This window comes from Papaver somniferum, unplaced genomic scaffold (assembly GCF_003573695.1).
Source record: "Papaver somniferum cultivar HN1 unplaced genomic scaffold, ASM357369v1 unplaced-scaffold_16, whole genome shotgun sequence".
NCBI classification, from domain to species: Eukaryota; Viridiplantae; Streptophyta; class Magnoliopsida; order Ranunculales; family Papaveraceae; genus Papaver; species Papaver somniferum.
In genome coordinates this window covers 185,068-203,030 of record NW_020625486.1, presented here as the reverse complement: position 1 = coordinate 203,030, position 17,963 = coordinate 185,068, and the positions used below count along the sequence as shown (strand labels likewise).

The window sequence follows — 17,963 nt, the reverse complement described above, 5'->3', positions numbered from 1 at the left end:
TTATATTTGTTTTGATGGTAGTTTGCAAATATGCGTGCTGTCAAAGAGTTGTTGCTAATGTCATTGTTTGTATTTACATATGCCAAGATTTTGATTGTTAGGAGATTCAGTAATGCCACTGTCTAGGGTGATATGAAGCACTGGCCATTCAAGGTTCTATGCGGTCCAGCTGACAAGCCCATGATTGAGGTCTCATACAAGGATGAGGAGCAGCAGTTTGCTGCTGAGGAGATCTCTTAAATTGAAGGTCATACCTGAAAAAGTATGGGGTTGTGGGTCTTCCTTAAGAGTGTTGGATATAAGTAGAAATTCTATTCATGAAATTCCTTCTCAGATTGGTTCTTTAAACTCAATCCAGGTATACGCTTTAGTATATACTATTGGTTTTATTCGATTTGAAGGGGATTGTAATTTTATTATGTTTGTAATTTGTCGTGCTATATGTATCTTGTGCAGTTTAAATTCATTACCATCTTGATTGGGTAGTTTGGTCTCTCTAACACAACTTCATGTTGCAAACAACAAGCTGACTAATTTTCCAGTTGAAATTGGACTTCTAACTCGTCTGGAAATCTTGAAAGTAAATAACAACTGGTAATACTCACGTTTATAACCATTTTCACTTTGTGAATTTTACCGTAGTTAAAGTAATTGCTCTCTCTAAATTATTCATGTTATTGCTTTGGTGGCAGGATAAGCTCAGTTCCGTCGAATATAGGGATTTGTGTCTCCCTTGTCGAGGTGGTATTCTGATCTTACTTTATTATCCAAAAATTCGTATTTGTTACAAGTAAAATATATATATATATAACTTGGATTTGTGATCCGAAAAAATTTCTTGGTGCAGGTTGATCTCAAATCTCTTGGTAGACTTGCCTGACACAGTTGGGAGTTTACGGAATCTTGAGGTACTCCAATCTTCTTTTTTCCTACCATTGTCAATTATCTGAATCATATCATCATTTACTTAGTCCCATGTTTGTGTAGGCTCTGCATCTGAGTAATAATGGCCTCAAATCCCTTCCTTCGATGCTATTCAAACTGTGCACCCAGCTCTCGACTCTTGATCTTCATAATACAAAAATCACAATTGATATTCTCAATCAGGTATTGACTTTTGATTTTATTTTTTTCTTATCTAAAACTTTTGCAAGAGGTGATAGTCTTATGTATCCAAGTATTATGTCACACAAGCAGTTTGAAGGGTGGGAAAGTTTTGATGAGCATCATAGATTAAAGCATCAGAAGCAACTGGATTTTAGAGTTGGAAGTTTTGGTGTGTTTGATGAATGTGCTGATAAAGATTAATAAGGTACTCGATCTCTCAAGTCACATATTGCCGCTGTTAAACCGTTGTTAACAGTGTTTTGTGTCTGCAGGTGAAGTACTGGGTAGCTGCTTCTTTCTTGGTAGAGAAATCCTGTTAGAGCAATGGCCATTGGATTGAAGATACATAGCTGTTGTCGCGTTGGATTCCATCAGCTTTGTTTATCCTGCTTCAGATGCAGCAGTCTGCGGCATGAGAAGGCTTTTATGTGAGTCGTGTTTGTGTTTCTGTTATCCTGTGACATGGGAAAACTTAGATATAAGTTAGGAACTTATAAAGTTTTTTAAGTTTCTATGAACTGAACTTTGAAACTTAGTAAATTTCTGTCTATGTATTCCCTCAGAATTTGGTACTTAACAAAAAAAAATTGATACTTAGAAAAATTTGTGTTTTTTTATATGAATGTGTAGATATGAATTGATTAGGTATAGTATGAATTGATTGAAAAATTATGCCACATAGTTCAAGATATCCAATCTGCAATGCCAGCATCAGTTGGCTCAAACTTGGCCAGCACCTCAAAATCTCCATCTCCACAGGGTGTTTCTGCTTCACCTCTATCATCTCCACAGGGTGTTTCTGCTTCACCTCTATCATCTCCACAAGCTGCGACGAGTTCACCAGCTGCATCAGGAGTACATGGCATGCCGCGTTGTTCATTACTGAACTTCGAGGGTCAAGTGGTTGCAACTGGTAACATCTGTACTGGTGGTTTAGGAGAAATAATTCACGGAGATCTTGTACCCTTACATCTTACCAAGGTGTGTATCGATACTATTTCCAAGCCAGATGCAATAACTGTGAGTGCCAACAAGTTTTTAGGCTTATTTTCCCCTTTTTTTTTGCAGTTCACACTTTTGTGCATAAGAATAGCTTTACTTGAAGCAACTTTTTTTGTCCGATGTAAATTTTTCCTGAATTATGTGAACACAAACCGGCTTATGAATGGATGTGCACTTTAGTTCATCATTTATTTGTATATGTGTGGGTGGCTTTTGTTCTGTTATATGTGAATGCACAGGGGACTTCTCGCAAGGTCAGCTGAAGCAGCAGTAGCCATCCGGGGAAATATCAATCCCTGGTAAGTACTTCACTTGGTTATATTTGTACTATAAAGTTTAAGAGGCGTGGTTTCTGACCTTCAATTTATACTTACGAGGTATTATGCTGGTGGGAAGTGAACTACAGCTGGATTGGCATCAACTTGTGTACCTGCTAGAATACCGGGTAAGTACTTAACTTGTATATTTCTAGATTCCATGTTTCTTACGGGACTTTTGTTTGTTGCGCGTGCGAGAGAGCTTATGGACTTTGGTTTGTTTCAGGACCAATTGCAATGATGGTCTGGATCAGTGGTTGCAGTTTCAGTTGAAGCTCTTGATGACTAAATCATGGGCTTGTTCTTATTACAAAACCACAGTAAGTATTTCTCATTGTTCTTCTCCCCAATTTATATTTTTTTGAAGTTTTGTCTGCTTTTAACATAGGTTGGTATATATGCTTAGGAAGTTTAAACTTAGCAGATGCTTTTCATCTATAACTTTATGCATGGATTTCGAAGTTGAAGTCTTAAAATTTGCACCTTCAAGTTGGTTTATCAGCTCTAGCTGCGAACATAGAAAATTTGCAGTAAGTTTCTATGTACAGTCTAAGTTATATAAATTTGTGAACATAGGAATTTCTATGAACTGATACTTATGGGAATTTGTATACATTCCCCTACTATTTGGTACTTAGAATAATTTAAGTTCTATTTTGTATGAATCCATTTGAATGTGATAAGAATTGATTGAATGCACATGAATTTGATTGAAAAAAAAATATTGTTGATTGTGAAGGATAAACGAAAGGTGTATGCAGGTGGTTATTTTGAATTCCGGCGTATTCCGGCCGAGAATGAGCTGCCGGCCAACCTTGACCTGGTCAAAATTGGTCATTGCTGACTGATTTTGACCAGGTCAAGGTTGACCGGCAGTAATTTTTTTACTGTTGCAAAAAATTCGTAACGGCCTCAGCTTGTTACAATGTTCTGTTACTAAATAAATTCGTAACGGCTCTCGCATGTTACGACAGTGCCACGTAGTAACGGCTCTATGCTGTTACAAGAGCCGTTACACAAATAGTAACAGCTGCTGGGCCATTACAAAAAAATTATAGCACTCCTTTTCGTAACGGTCCGGAACAGTTACAACCCCGATTCGAACGTTTAGTAAAAAAATGGTGTAGTGGTTCATTCCGATTGGAATTTCCCTAAGCCAGTTTGTAAACGTATTAAATGTAGACCTTGATTTCAAGTGTGTATTTAAAGTTGCAGAAGTGAGTTTTGAATATTTTATATTGCTTTTTGGGTGTGATGTGGGGTGCATGGTTATATGATTCTAGAGTTACGAAGTGGATAAGTTGATTCTCAGTTTTGTTGGGTCTATATTTTGTTGCTTTTATGTAATTTATTGTTGTATGGTATATATTTCATTGAATTCCTGAAGTAAGCTAGTCTCTGCTAGCTAGCTACATTGTTTCCATAATAACATGTAAAAACAAGTTGTCATGTAATAACACATATACGTTATAATAGCATTGTTTCTCATGATTTAATAACACATATGTGCAGGGATCCTTCTAGGTGTGATTCAGGATGGTCAAGCGAGATTATTTCATCTCACATCATGTCGTCCTGGATTTCCTAGATGTTATGAGGCTCAGGGATATGTAGTTGATGGTTCATGTTTCTCTGACGTACTAACCTACCTACTGCATTACTATGATCCTAATATGGATGATGCTTTAGCGTTTCGACTGGTGAAAACTTGTGCTGATCTCGTGGCGGCAAGGGCCATTAGTGATTCTGTAAGAGAAGCTGCATGTGGATTTGTGCATGCTCCTTATGTTGGAGGGTCATTTCTTGGATTGATCATCCAAGAAAGCATGCCCTACAGATTACACGATTTGGGACAATGTGTCCCAACTCGTCTGGTTTGATATAATTACTCTGAAAATGTAAACTCTATTGCCAGTGGTACTATACTTTCATGATATATCAGATTCATTTTGTCTTGGTAAAAGTGGATTCATGGTTACACATTTGGTTCTGTTAAATCTTTATACTTATTTTGCTGTCACAAGATAATGTTTTGTCTAAATAACACCTAATGTGGCTGAAATATTTGGAGCATGCAAATTGCTTAGTTTCATCCTAACTTTTTTTTACATCGATTATTCCTTTTTGTATCGGTACTCTACTTCCTTTCTTTATTTATAAAATGGTTGATTTGGTAGGTTAGTAGGTTATAATTACTACAAATTTGAAGAACTGGCAGTATATCATTGTAGACCTGTGGTAAATTTCTTCTCTGGTCTGTGTTATTAGCACATTGCATTAGTTAGTTTATCACCACAAATATACAGTATTATAAGAGAATGTAGTAAGTATCACTACGGGAAAAATATAAATCTACAACTGGAGATTTACAGCACTTCGCTATACATCGTAGAAAGTCCTATGTTTTACATCTGGTTTCAAAGAAAGAGTTGTCGTATATCATCACTACCAACCCTTAGGAACAAGGGGTTGCGCTAAGAAAACAAACGACAACTCCTTTAGCAAAACTGTTGTGACGACATTTAGGTATAACAACTTTGTTTCATAAGTGTAGTGACTTAGCCTATCACAATTCTCACAAGTGTTGTTGAAGAACACAAAAATATGATAATGAAAAATACGTTAGAGGGGAGATTCGAACATGAACCTAATGCATGGATGTATAGCTCATCAACCATCCTTACAGTTCACAAGTTTGGGTTTTTTTTTTTTTTTTTAATAGAAACGTATAACGACACTTATAAGTGTTGTTGAAGTTAAAATATAGAATGTGGGAAAAAATTAGGTTTGGGGGATTCGACCCTGAGCCTCCTATATGGAAGTCTACACCACTAACCATACCTACACTATCACAAGTTCTGTAAAGTTGGTGGTTCTTTAATATACTATTATGACAACCCTTCATAAGCGTTGTAAAACAAAATATAATGCGCAAAGCCGACTGAGCCACAAAGAGCGCGAAGCATTCTCTGTAACCATATACATTCTTCTCTGTAAATAATCACATACATTCTATAAGACCACCCGCTTTAAGCAAAGCATGCAACTGGGGAATTATGGCAAAAGTATACCATCAAACAAACAAATATTCTGAAAAACATTACCATCTTCAAACCGATATTTACACACAAATGATGATAACAAAAGCAACCCTGAATTACCAACAATAGAACATAGAGTTTGATAAGTGATAAATACACAAGCCAATACAGAACTAACAATCAGCTGTAGCAAGAAACTTGAGAATAGCAGGAAACTCATACAGAACTACACACTCAGCTGTAGCAAGAAACTTGAGAATAACAGTTGAAGTAGATTACTGAGAAGGCAAATAACACCAAATATTGCTAAAGTAAGAATACAATACCGTAAAAACAATAAACTACTGATCTAACTTGTGAACTTCTTTTTCTTCTTCTTTTTGTTCTTCTTCTTTGTCGGAACCACTATGGTATATTCCCCATCTTCTCTTAAGTAACTCTCGTTCTCGTCATCCATTTGGAAACCAAGAGTTGAAATATCCACTGGTTGGAAAATTGTGTCATGCTTTTCATTGAATTCCTCTAATTCATGGAAACCCCTGGGCGGTGGTTTCACCATCACATACCAGTTAGATGTATTTGACTCTCGAGAATAGAAAACTTGTCGCGCTTGCTTTGCTAAAATGAATGGATCGTTACAGTATTGGTTCTTATGCTGCTTTAAATTGACTAATGTAAAGCCATCTTCTACCTTCACACCAAAATTGGTGTGAGCCCAATCACATTTGAATATTGGAATTTGAAACATATGATTGTAGTCCAACAATAGAATTTCTTCTAAAACACCATAGAACCCACTAGTTTCTGACAATCCTGCAACTAAGGTTGTTGATTCAATTGAAACTCCACTGTTTTGTGTGACTCTCTTAACATCCTTCGTAATAAACCTAGTGTTATTGATAAGCAAGCCTTTATATGATATGCAGTTTTCCAACGGCCCATATGACAACCATTCTACCGTGTGTGATATTGGCATGCCTTGTTCAATTTGCATCTTAACCTACAAATGTATAATCTCAGAACATAAGAATATAACTAAATTTGTTATCTAAGCATAAGAAGTTAGATTTATATGATGGTGTGCCGAACATGGATTGTTCTATGTGATAGAATGAAACAAAATCACACGCATTTGTGTTTTTTGTAGTAGTTTTTCGCAGCAGCAAAATGTCCAAGTGTTTAAACTATACTAAGATGCATAATCTGACTAAGAGTGGACTAAACATACCTTTTGTTGAAACCAATCTGCAAATGTGTCAGACTGTATGGAATTGAGTTGGTCTTCACTAGTAATTGCCCTCCCAGCAGGAGATTTTAACTCGTCCATATGCATTCTAAGACAAAATTAAAATTAGAAAATGAAGTATTAATTGACAGACCATTTTAATAAACGTGAACATCATACTTACATCATATATGGGTCAATTTCGGGTGTGTTAAAAAGCACATATCTGTGAGCTATCTTTAACTTCTCACTATCCATACGCACTTGGACACCTTTAGAAAGAGGACGTGCTGCCGGTGTGCAACCATTTTGAGTGTTTTCGTTACGCCTTTGCTCTACTCCTGTTTCAGCTGCTTGGGCCTTACGAATATCAAAATACCTAACACCTCTCCATTCCAAGATAACACTCGGCTATACAAGCTTCAGGTTGTGCATAATTCTTTACATATTCTTTGAATGTCTTCATATACCTAGTAAAGTCGAGTATGCAACAGTTACTAGTTAATTAAATATTAGTATCTCTAAGATACAAAGGGCATAACTTTCTACACAAAACCAAAAAACAGAAGTAATATAAATTAAATTGGCATACCTTTCAAATGGATACATCCAACGATATTGTACAGGTCCACATAATCGCACTTCTCGAGCTAGGTGAATTGTCAAGTGCATCATGACATCAAAAAGTGACGGAGGGAAGTACCTCTCAAACATACACAAAGTCTCAGCAACTTCTACTTCAAGTTCTATTAATCTATGGAGATCAACTGCCCTTTGGCATATTTCGTGAAAATAAGAACATAACCTGAAAATTGCCTCCCTTGGCCCTACAGGTAAAAGTCCTTGCAAAGAAACGGGTAATATTTGTTGCATAAGAACATGGTAATCATGAGCCTTAAGAACACCTAAGCAACCATCTTTTGAGAAATGCTTTCTAAGATCAGAACTAAAACCATATGGAACCTTTAAATTTCTCATCCTATTATACAATATAGCCTTTTCCTTGTCATTTAAACAGTATGGTGCTGGTGGAAGGATCGTTTTTCCATTTATCTCTACTGGATGTAATTCTGGTCTTATTCCCATACTCTTAAGATCATTGCGGGACTTTAGACCGTCTTTTGTTTTGGACTTTATATTCAATATGGTACCAATAATACTCTCGCAAACATTTTTTTCTGTATGCATAACATCAATATTGTGCCGTAGTAATAAATCCTAGGAAGATGGAAAAACCCAACATTAGTAATTAATTCTATAAAGAAATAAAAGATCAGACATTTAATCTATGTGAAAGTTATAATGTCATGCTGTCGAATCTTAGGTAAGTAATTAATTCTATTATAATGTCATGCTGGAAAAAACAGAAACAAAATGCTCATTATACTGAAAATATACTATTATGTGTCAATTATGGTGCAATCAAACTGATGCTGCCGATGCTTTATCACATTGGGAAAAGTACTCAGATGCATTATACTTCCCAAACACTATATCAAAAGAACGAGTGTGCCATTTAGATTGCATTTGTTGATAATGTGAAGTTTAGAGGCTAACATGGTGCAAAGCAGAAGAACCCATAGCCAAATATTAACAAGTAAGTTTGAAGTTATGGAACTAACCTTCCAGTAAGGCAAGTCGAAGAATATTGACCGTTTGTTAAACACCCGAAGTTCAGTTTCATCATCATTTGCACCAGAAATAGCCGCATCAGCAACAACATCCCTTTTCCGCTTCCCACATTTAGAATTACCCACATTTGCACTTGCTGCCGCACTACTCTTGCCCTTATTCTTCTTCTTTTGCTCTTTCTTTTTCCTTATCTCCTCCTCGTTCTTCTCCGCTTTCCCAAAATCATTTGTAATACTATTCTGACATTCAAGTGCCGCAGCACCAGACATAACAGGTGGCTTTTCCTTCCTCTCAATCTCTCCATTAAACCAGTCTTTTTTCTGCCGAAGAGGATGATTATGACGAAGAAATCTCCTATGATTCAAGTAGACAGTTTTACGACTAAATGCCAACCAGTTTGAAAGTGTATTTTCACCGCAAAGAGGACAGGCTGCCTTCCCTTTATACGTACATCCAGATAAATTACCATATGCAGGGAAATCGTTTATTGTCCACATTAATAACGCCTTCAAGTTAAAATCTGTTTTAGTAAACGAATCATATACCTGCACCCCTTTCTCCCACAACTCAAAAAGATCATCAATCAAGGGCTGCAAGTATACATCAATGTCATTACCCGGTTGTTTTTTTCCTGGAATCAGCATGCTCAGAATTATGTTGTCACCTTGCATACACAATTGAGGGGGCAAATTATAAACCACGAGCATCACTGGCCAACAACTGTGGGCTGCGGAAAGATCACCAAATGGATTAAATCCATCAGCAGCAAGCCCAAGACGCAAATTACGGGGATCTGAAGCAAACTCGGGATACTTTGTGTCTATGTGCTTCCAAGCCAAAGAATCTGTTGGATGACGCATCTTCCCATCCTTACTCTTGTTCGTCGCGTGCCATATCAACTGCTCAGCCAGTGCTGCTGATTGAAACAATCTTCTCAATCTCGGCACAATGGGGAAGTACCTAAGCACCTTCACCGGTATCTTCTTTTGCGGCTTGTCTATCATTTCAGCATCGTCCATGTTAGATGTGTCTGCCTTCCACCTAGAATAATGACATTTAGGACACTCGTCTGCATCTTTCAAATCTTTTCTAAACAAACAACAATCATTAATACAAGCATGTATTTTCTGGTAAGTCAATTGATAAGATTTCAGGAGCTTTTTCACTTCATATGTTGAGCAAGGAAGACAATGATCTGGCGGCAACAAGGAACCGATTGTCTTGAGAAGTTCGTCAAAAGATTTCCTAGATAAACCATTTACTGTCTTGTGCCTATACAATTCAACAGTGATGGATAACTTTGTGTGTGTTTTACAATTAGGATATAACGGTGGGTCCGCCTCTTCCACATGGTTTTCCAAACCCTCATCTTGCACAGGTTCATGTCCCTGATCGATATGTGCATCAGCTTCAACAGCAGCATCTATATGATATGATCCCTTGTTGCTCCCTCTTGGTGTACATCAGTAGAAGTGTGCATAGTCTCCCCGTGAAAAACCCACTCAGTGTATGTAGGATCCCAACCTCGTTTCAGCAAGTGAAGATGCACTTCTTTCGTAGGAAGTGGGAAAGTGAGATTCTTACAATCAACACAAGGACAACTGAATTCAGAAGGATTTCCAAGTCTCTGACAAACGGTATCTATGAAATTCTTCAAGGCCTCCTGATATGGAAGATCACCCCTACATGAAAGAACGACAAAATAATTAATCACGGAATAACACAATAAAAGAGGGAAAACCAATGTAAAGAATGTAATATTCTACAGTGAACAACATATTAACCTTGGCCAATGAACCCAATCTTTATTCATAATTTTGAATGACTTGAATCTGCAAATCTGTTCAGTTCTTCAATCCAGTTAAAAAAAACCTTTCAATTTCCCTTCTTGATAACGAAAATAGCTGGCACAAAGAGTATAACCAAACGTAATCAGGAAAACGGTATCTAATTGCTTTAACCTTTTATCTCAAAATGAACTTCAGTTTACGACTTTTAAATTTCATTCAGAACAAAGTACATATACTACAGGGACTAACACAAACATATCCCTGGGTTAGTATTGACATCTCTAATCATATGTGCCACCTAGAACATCACAAATTAGACAAAGAAACACTAACACAATTCAGTTAGGACTGATCTTTTTCTCTTCTAGTATGCAAATCTTCAGTCTTTCGAAGGACCACGATTATGAGTCACAAATTCACATATTCAAGCCCTCACCTGCCAAATCGAAACATACCCAACAAACTTAATGAGCCAATTTCTGAATCATGATTATGATTTACTGAAAATTAGACAAAGCAAACAAAACATTTTCAACAAAGCAAGATAAGAAGACTGCAACGTCTATGATGCACCTTCGACATTAAAATAAAAAAATCAACATGACTGCAGAAAAAATAAAAAGAGACTGAAGGAGAAACTACCCATATTGTTGATTTTGATGAAATCAATATCATAAGAAAGGAACAAACTACCCATATTGTTGATTTTAATGAAATTTTAAACCAAACCCATATTGTTCTGTGTTGATTATCAAAAAACCTAATTCAAATTTTAATGCAAAAAAGTCACTGAAAAAAACCTAATTCAAAAATCAAAAAAACAATATACCCTAAATTGAGCTTTGGTTACAGATCGATCTTCAACTTCGGGAAATTGGTGGAAGTGGTTAGTCGAGATATGGGTTACAGATCGATCTTCAACATTGTGTGGTGATGATGAAGTTGGTGAAGTAATCTCCTGAGATCGATGAAGTTAAAAACGATGGTAATGAATGGAGCTGTTGGAGTCGTAGACGATGAAGTTGCCAGTGGTTTGAGTTATGGAGGTGCTGTTGTACCGAAGTGGTTTGAGTGATGTTGGTTTGAATAGTGGTGGTTTGAGGTGAAGTTTCTCCGTCGAACACACTGGGGAGATGCAGTTGAGGGAAAAAAAGAAAAGGATAAAGAAGGAATAGAAATGAGAATGATGTTAAACAAAAAAAAAACTTAACGGCTGTAGATGAAATAGAATTAAAAATTAAATGAATGGGTGGTTATGATGTGATGATATACATAGAATATTCCAAAGGAATATTCCCAGTATATGGTTGGATTCATCGTTCTTACGAAGTCCCCGACTTAGAGTAGTCCACTCATCGCCAGGTTTCGATCTCGGAGCCATGTTATGTCTCGAAGTTGCCAAAACCGGTCAGGTTTAAGGGTTGGAGGAATATTATGAAAGCATCTTACCTATGAATCGACAGATTCATCGTTCTTACGAAGTCCCCGACTTAGAGTAGTCCACTCATCGCCAGGTTTCGATCTCGGAGCCATGTTATGTCTCGAAGTTGCCAAAACCGGTCAGGTTTAAGGGTTGGAGGAATATTATGAAAGCATCTTACCTATGAATCGACAGATTCATCGTTCTTACGAAGTCCCCGACTTAGAGTAGTCCACTCATCCAGGTTTCGATCTCGGAGCCATGTTATGTCTCGAAGTTGCCAAAACCGGTCAGGTTTAAGGGTTGGAGGAATATTATGAAAGCATCTTACCTATGAATCGACAGATTCATCGTTCTTACGAAGTCCCCGACTTAGAGTAGTCCACTCATCGCCAGGTTTCGATCTCGGAGCCATGTTATGTCTCGAAGTTGCCAAAACCGGTCAGGTTTAAGGGTTGGAGGAATATTATGAAAGCATCTTACCTATGAATCGACAGATTCATCGTTCTTATAAGTCCCCGACTTAGAGTAGTCCACTCATCGCCAGGTTTCGATCTCGGAGCCATGTTATGTCTCGAAGTTGCCAAAACCGGTCAGGTTTAAGGGTTGGAGGAATATTATGAAAGCATCTTACCTATGAATCGACAGATTCATCGTTCTTACGAAGTCCCCGACTTAGAGTAGTCCACTCATCGCCAGGTTTCGATCTCGGAGCCATGTTATGTCTCGAAGTTGCCAAAACCGGTCAGGTTTAAGGGTTGGAGGAATATTATGAAAGCATCTTACCTATGAATCGACAGATTCATCGTTCTTACGAAGTCCCCGACTTAGAGTAGTCCACTAACCACCAGGTTTCGATCTCGGAGCCATGTTATGTCTCGAAGTTGCCAAAACCGGTCAGGTTTAAGGGTTGGAGGAATATTATGAAAGCATCTTACCTATGAATCGACAGATTCATCGTTCTTACGAAGTCCCCGACTTAGAGTAGTCCACTCATCGCCAGGTTACGATCTCGGAGCCATGTTATGTCTCGAAGTTGCCAAAACCGGTCAGGTTTAAGGGTTGGAGGAATATTATGAAAGCATCTTACCTATGAATCGACAGATTCATCGTTCTTACGAAGTCCCCGACTTAGAGTAGTCCACTCATCGCCAGGTTTCGATCTCGGAGCCATGTTATGTCTCGAAGTTGCCAAAACCGGTCAGGTTTAAGGGTTGGAGGAATATTGTGAAAGACTCTTACCTATCAATCGACAGATTTATCGTTCTTACGAAGTCCCCGACTTAGAGTAGTCCACTCATCGCCAGGTTTCGATCTCGGAGCCATGTTATGTCTCGAAGTTGCCAAAACCGGTCAGGTTTAAGGGTTGGAGGAATATTATGAAAGCATCTTACCTATGAATCGACAGATTAATCGTTCTTACGAAGTCCCCGACTTAGAGTAGTCCACTCATCGCCAGGTTTCGATCTCGGAGACATGTTATGTCTCGAAGTTGCCAAAACCGGTCAGGTTTAAGGGTTGGAGGAATATTATGAAAGCATCTTACCTATGAATCGACAGATTCATCGTTCTTACGAAGTCCCCGACTTAGAGTAGTCCACTCATCGCCAGGTTTCGATCTCGGAGCCATGTTATGTCTCGAAGTTGCCAAAACCGGTCAGGTTTAAGGGTTGGAGCAATATTATGAAAGCATCTTACCTATGAATCGACAGATTCATCGTTCTTACGAAGTCCCCGACTTAGAGTAGTCCACTCATCGCCAGGTTTCGATCTCGGAGCCATGTTATGTCTCGAAGTTGCCAAAACCGGTCAGGTGTAAGGGTTGGAGGAATATTATGAAAGCATCTTACCTATGAATCGACAAATTCATCGTTCTTATGAAGTCTCCGAGTTAGAGTAGTCCACTCACCGCCAGGTTTCGATCTCGGAGCCATGTTATGTCTCGAAGTTGCCAAAACCGGTCAGGTATAAGGGTTGGAGGAATATTATGAAAGCATCTTACCTATGAATCGACAGATTCATCGTTCTTATGAAATCTCTGAGTTAGAGTAGTCCACTCACCGCCAGGTTTCGATCTCGGAGCCATGTTATGTTTCGAAGTTGCCAAAACCGGTCAGGTTTAAGGGTTGGAGGAATATTATGAAAGCATCTTACCTATGAATCGACAGATTCATCGTTCTTACGAAGTCCCCGACTTAGAGTAGTCCACTCATCGCCAGGTTTCGATCTCGGAGCCATGTTATGTCTCGAAGTTTCCAAAACCGGTCAGGTTTAAGGGTTGGAGGAATATTATGAAAGCATCTTACCTATGAATCGACAGATTCATCTTTCTTACGAAGTCCCCGACTTAGAGTAGTCCACTCATCGCCAGGTTTCGATCTCGGAGCCATGTTATGTCTCGAAGTTGCCAAAACCGGTCAGGTTTAAGGGTTGGAGGAATATTATGAAAGCATCTTACCTATGAATCGACATATTCATCGTTCTTACGAAGTCCCCGACTTAGAGTAGTCCACTCATCGCCAGGTTTCGATCTCGGAGCCATGTTATGTCTCGAAATTGCCAAAACCGGTCAGGTTTAAGGGTTGGAGGAATATTATGAAAGCATCTTACCTATGAATCGACAGATTCATCGTTCTTACGAAGTCCCCGACTTAGAGTAGTCCACTCATCGCCAGGTTTCGATCTCGGAGCCATGTGATGTCTCGAAGTTGCCAAAACCGGTCAGGTTTAAGGGTTGGAGGAATATTATGAAAGCATCTTACCTATGAATCGACAGATTCATCGTTCTTATGAAGTCCCCGACTTAGAGTAGTCCACTCATCGCCAGGTTTCGATCTCGGAGCCATGTTATGTCTCGAAGTTGCCAAAACCGGTCAGGTTTAAGGGTTGGAGGAATATTATGAAAGCATCTTACCTATGAATCGACAGATTCATCGTTCTTACGAAGTCCCCGACTTAGAGTAGTCCACTCACCGCCATGTTTCGATCTCGGAGCCATGTTATATCTCAAAGTTGCCAAAACCGGACAGGTTTAAGGGTTGGAGGAATATTCTAATGGCACCGATATTATTTATAGATAGACGGATTCATCGTTTTTACGAAGTCTCTGACTTAGAATAGTCCACTTACCAGTTACCGTCAGGTTTCGTGCTCGGAGCCAGGTTATATCTATGTTACTTAGAGTGTTACCACCAAATTTTTTTTGTTGTAATTTTGTCTAATCCAACGTACCAAAGTTAGGGGAAGCAACTGCTACTAAATCTAACGGTGGGAATTTTGTGTTTGTTTGTCAAAAATTGTGTTTCTTTGCCAATCCGTATGCTTTTGCTTAGACCAATCAGAATATTCCACTTTCCCGCCCAAAATCCCGCCCAAATTTGGTCACGTGTCTGCCCAAGAATTTTTCAGAGAATATTTAATTTTTGACAACTGCAACGTGTCCTATCCCATGTTTCCCCCCAATATTTTCACAACGCGCCCAAAATCATTAGTCTCTTCACTCTTCACAAAAATAAGAAAACTCTCTCACCAAAAAAAAAGGAAAAAATCTCTCACCTATCGCCATGTCTGCAACTGTGAAGCTCTAACCCTAACAATCTCTTATCGTAAAACCCTAACAATCTCTCATCAGAAAACCCTAACAATCTCTCATCAGGAAACCCTAACAATCTCTCATCAGAAAACCCTAACAATCTCTCATCAGGAAACCCTAACAATCTCTCAATCACTCAAACTCTTCAGAAAACCATAACTATCTATTAATCTCAGAGTTCTTCAACTTTGAAGAAAACCCTAACAAATTTTCAAGAAAAGGATTTCACGAAGGGGTAACCTCTCATACTCTCAAATCTTAAGAAAATAAATCTCTTTGTTCCAGTTTTCTATTTTAGTAATTTTGAGTTTTTTTTTCTTCACATAAATGTTCAGATCTTCACATGCAATTTAGGATTTGTTGTTTCCATGATGAAATTGGTATTGGGTCCTATTTAATTTTGGGAATTTTCGATTTTAGGTCTTTTTATGATGATTTTCATTTCGATGATTGTCTCTGCAGCTCATGTTCTAGTTTTTTTAGGTCTTTGTTCTGTGTTATAACAAAAAATCCCCCTTTTCTTCCTTCCTATTTCCAATCCCTCTCTCCATCTTTCAATTAGCAAATACAGAGAACCCTAGATGGCCATGATTCTCATTAGCAACAGAGAATAAAAAATCATGTTAATGGGGAGGTGCTCTTCATGGGCTCATGACTACATCTTTAGTGTAATAATTGTAGTAGCAAAGATAGGTGTATGATTTGATTATATTTGTGCCAAAGCATGAAGTTTAGCCACTGTGATTATATTTTTGCAAGGCATAACTGCAATAATGAAGACTAACAAGGAAACAATAAAGAAAAATCTGGTCAGGGAGTTGGCCATAAAGGTAAAGGCTTCTCATCTCAATTTCAGTGTAAATAAATTTATTCACCATATCATTTTAACTAACCTATATGCATTATTGTTGCAGATGAAAAACAAACAGTCCAAAACTGATAAAGGTTCTCCATCTGCAGAACCATCCCTTCCAGCTGAAAGTAGGCGATCATCACCAAGGAACAAGAAGTTTGCGATAAAGGTAAAGACTTTTCATCTCAATTTCACAAAAAACTACTTACCTTCTCATTTTAACTAAGCTACACTTTTTGCAGATGAAAAACAAACAGTCCAAAACTGATAAAGGTTCTCCATCTGCAGAACCATCCCTTCCACCTGAAAGTAGGCGATCATCACCAAGGAACAAGAAGTTTGCGATAAAGGTAAAGACTTTTCATCTCAATTTCACAAAAAACTACTTACCTTCTCATTTTAACTAAGCTACACTTTTTGCAGATGAAAAACAAGCAGAACACTCAACAGTCCCCAACTGAAAGTGCTTCACTCACTTCAAAGCTGCAACCCCCAACTCAAACCAAGTCCCCGACTCCATCTCTTTCACCTGGAAGTAGGCGATCATCACAAAGGAACAAGAAGTTAGAACCAAGTGCTGCTGTTTCTTCTCTAACTAAATGTGCAACAACTCCAAAGCATCGTCTACAACCTGAAAGTGCTGAAATGTCATCACCAACTACAAAGAGACAGGCTACTAGGAAGAAGAATGTGCAATCTGAAAGTGCTCAACATTCACAGACCACAACTACAAAGTCCCAATCAAAAAGCTCTGAAGGAGATACTGAAAAATCTGGAGTGGGGCGAAAGAATGTAAAGCGAAAACTTGACACAAGCAGCACAGGCCCATGTCTGAATGTTCAACTTAGGGATCCACACGACACTCTCGCAGATTTTCAAGATGAAGAAGAAGAGGAAGAGGAGGAGGAAGCTGTGGAAGAGGATAACTCTGATCATGTGGAGCCTGATGTGGAAGAAGAGAATGATAATGGTAATGGTGATGAGCCTGAATTGGAAGAAAAAAATGATAATGGTAATGATGATAATGAGGAAGGTGAAGAAGGAAAAGAATCGAAGAAAAGAAAATATGTTCCACGTGGTCCAACCCAGATGTATGCACTGAAGTTAGATTCTGCTGATCCGAAAAGAACAATTTCCTTCAACTCTAATGAACAACCGATTGGTGATCCATCTGTGCAACTTGCCAGTGTGCTAGGGGTGCTTGTTCGGAAACTTCCATTAACGTACAAGGATTGGAGACTTGTCCCTTATGAATCCAAAGAAAACATATGGAAGATAGTCTCGGTTCGCAATTGATAACTCTTTAACTCTTTTCATTTGTCAATAATTATTTAAGTCATAGTCAACAATTATTTAATTCATAGCGTATTCTAATTCAATTATTTAAATTTATTTGTAGAACCGATTCATTGTGCCTGAGTATTACAAAGACTATTATTTCAGCAAGATGGGAACTTATCTTAGAGAAGCAAGGTCAAGGAAAGCTGGTTTGGTACTCGACGCTTTGGATCGGCTACAAGGGGAAGAACAAAAGAAACGGCTGGAGAAGTTAATGCCCAGGACCATGACAGTTAGGGAGTGGGAAGAGTTTGTGAAACATGTAGACTCTATTGAATTCAGAGTAAGTAATTTCTATTATATAGAATGCCTATATATTTGTATTAAAAACTTTAAAGTCTGTCAAATGATTTTTTTACTTTTCTATTCAGGTCAGAAGAATAAAAATGCAAGAAAATCGTTCAAAACACACCACCCCACATACCATAAGTCGAGAAGGTTACGCCCGATTGGAGGTGAAATTGGTATGTTCTACAGTCTTGATATTCACCATGTGAAAGCTATTGCATCGTTAAAAATATAATTGTTTGAAGTTCTCTACAAAGTTTTATCTTAGAAATATTCTGAGATAATACCATGTTGTTATGCTATTCTTGATGACTCATGTATTGATACATTTATTTGGCAGCAAAAAGAGCAAAACACA

At 38.1% G+C, this 17,963-nt stretch overlaps 1 protein-coding gene and 1 pseudogene across 1 annotated transcript; both read left to right on the top strand.

The window, feature by feature from the left end:
• Positions 1-202: 202 nt before the first annotated feature.
• On the top strand, positions 203-1,308 carry LOC113337372 (annotated as a pseudogene).
• Positions 1,309-11,096: 9,788 nt separating this feature from the next.
• Positions 11,097-17,398, top strand: LOC113337371 (bromodomain-containing protein DDB_G0278469-like). Its single transcript, XM_026583067.1, has 3 exons — positions 11,097-11,168; positions 16,403-16,949; positions 17,379-17,398. Exons 1-3 carry the CDS (start codon positions 11,097-11,099, stop codon positions 17,396-17,398), a joined length of 639 nt encoding a protein of 212 aa, XP_026438852.1.
• The last annotated feature ends 565 nt before the right edge of the window (positions 17,399-17,963 follow it).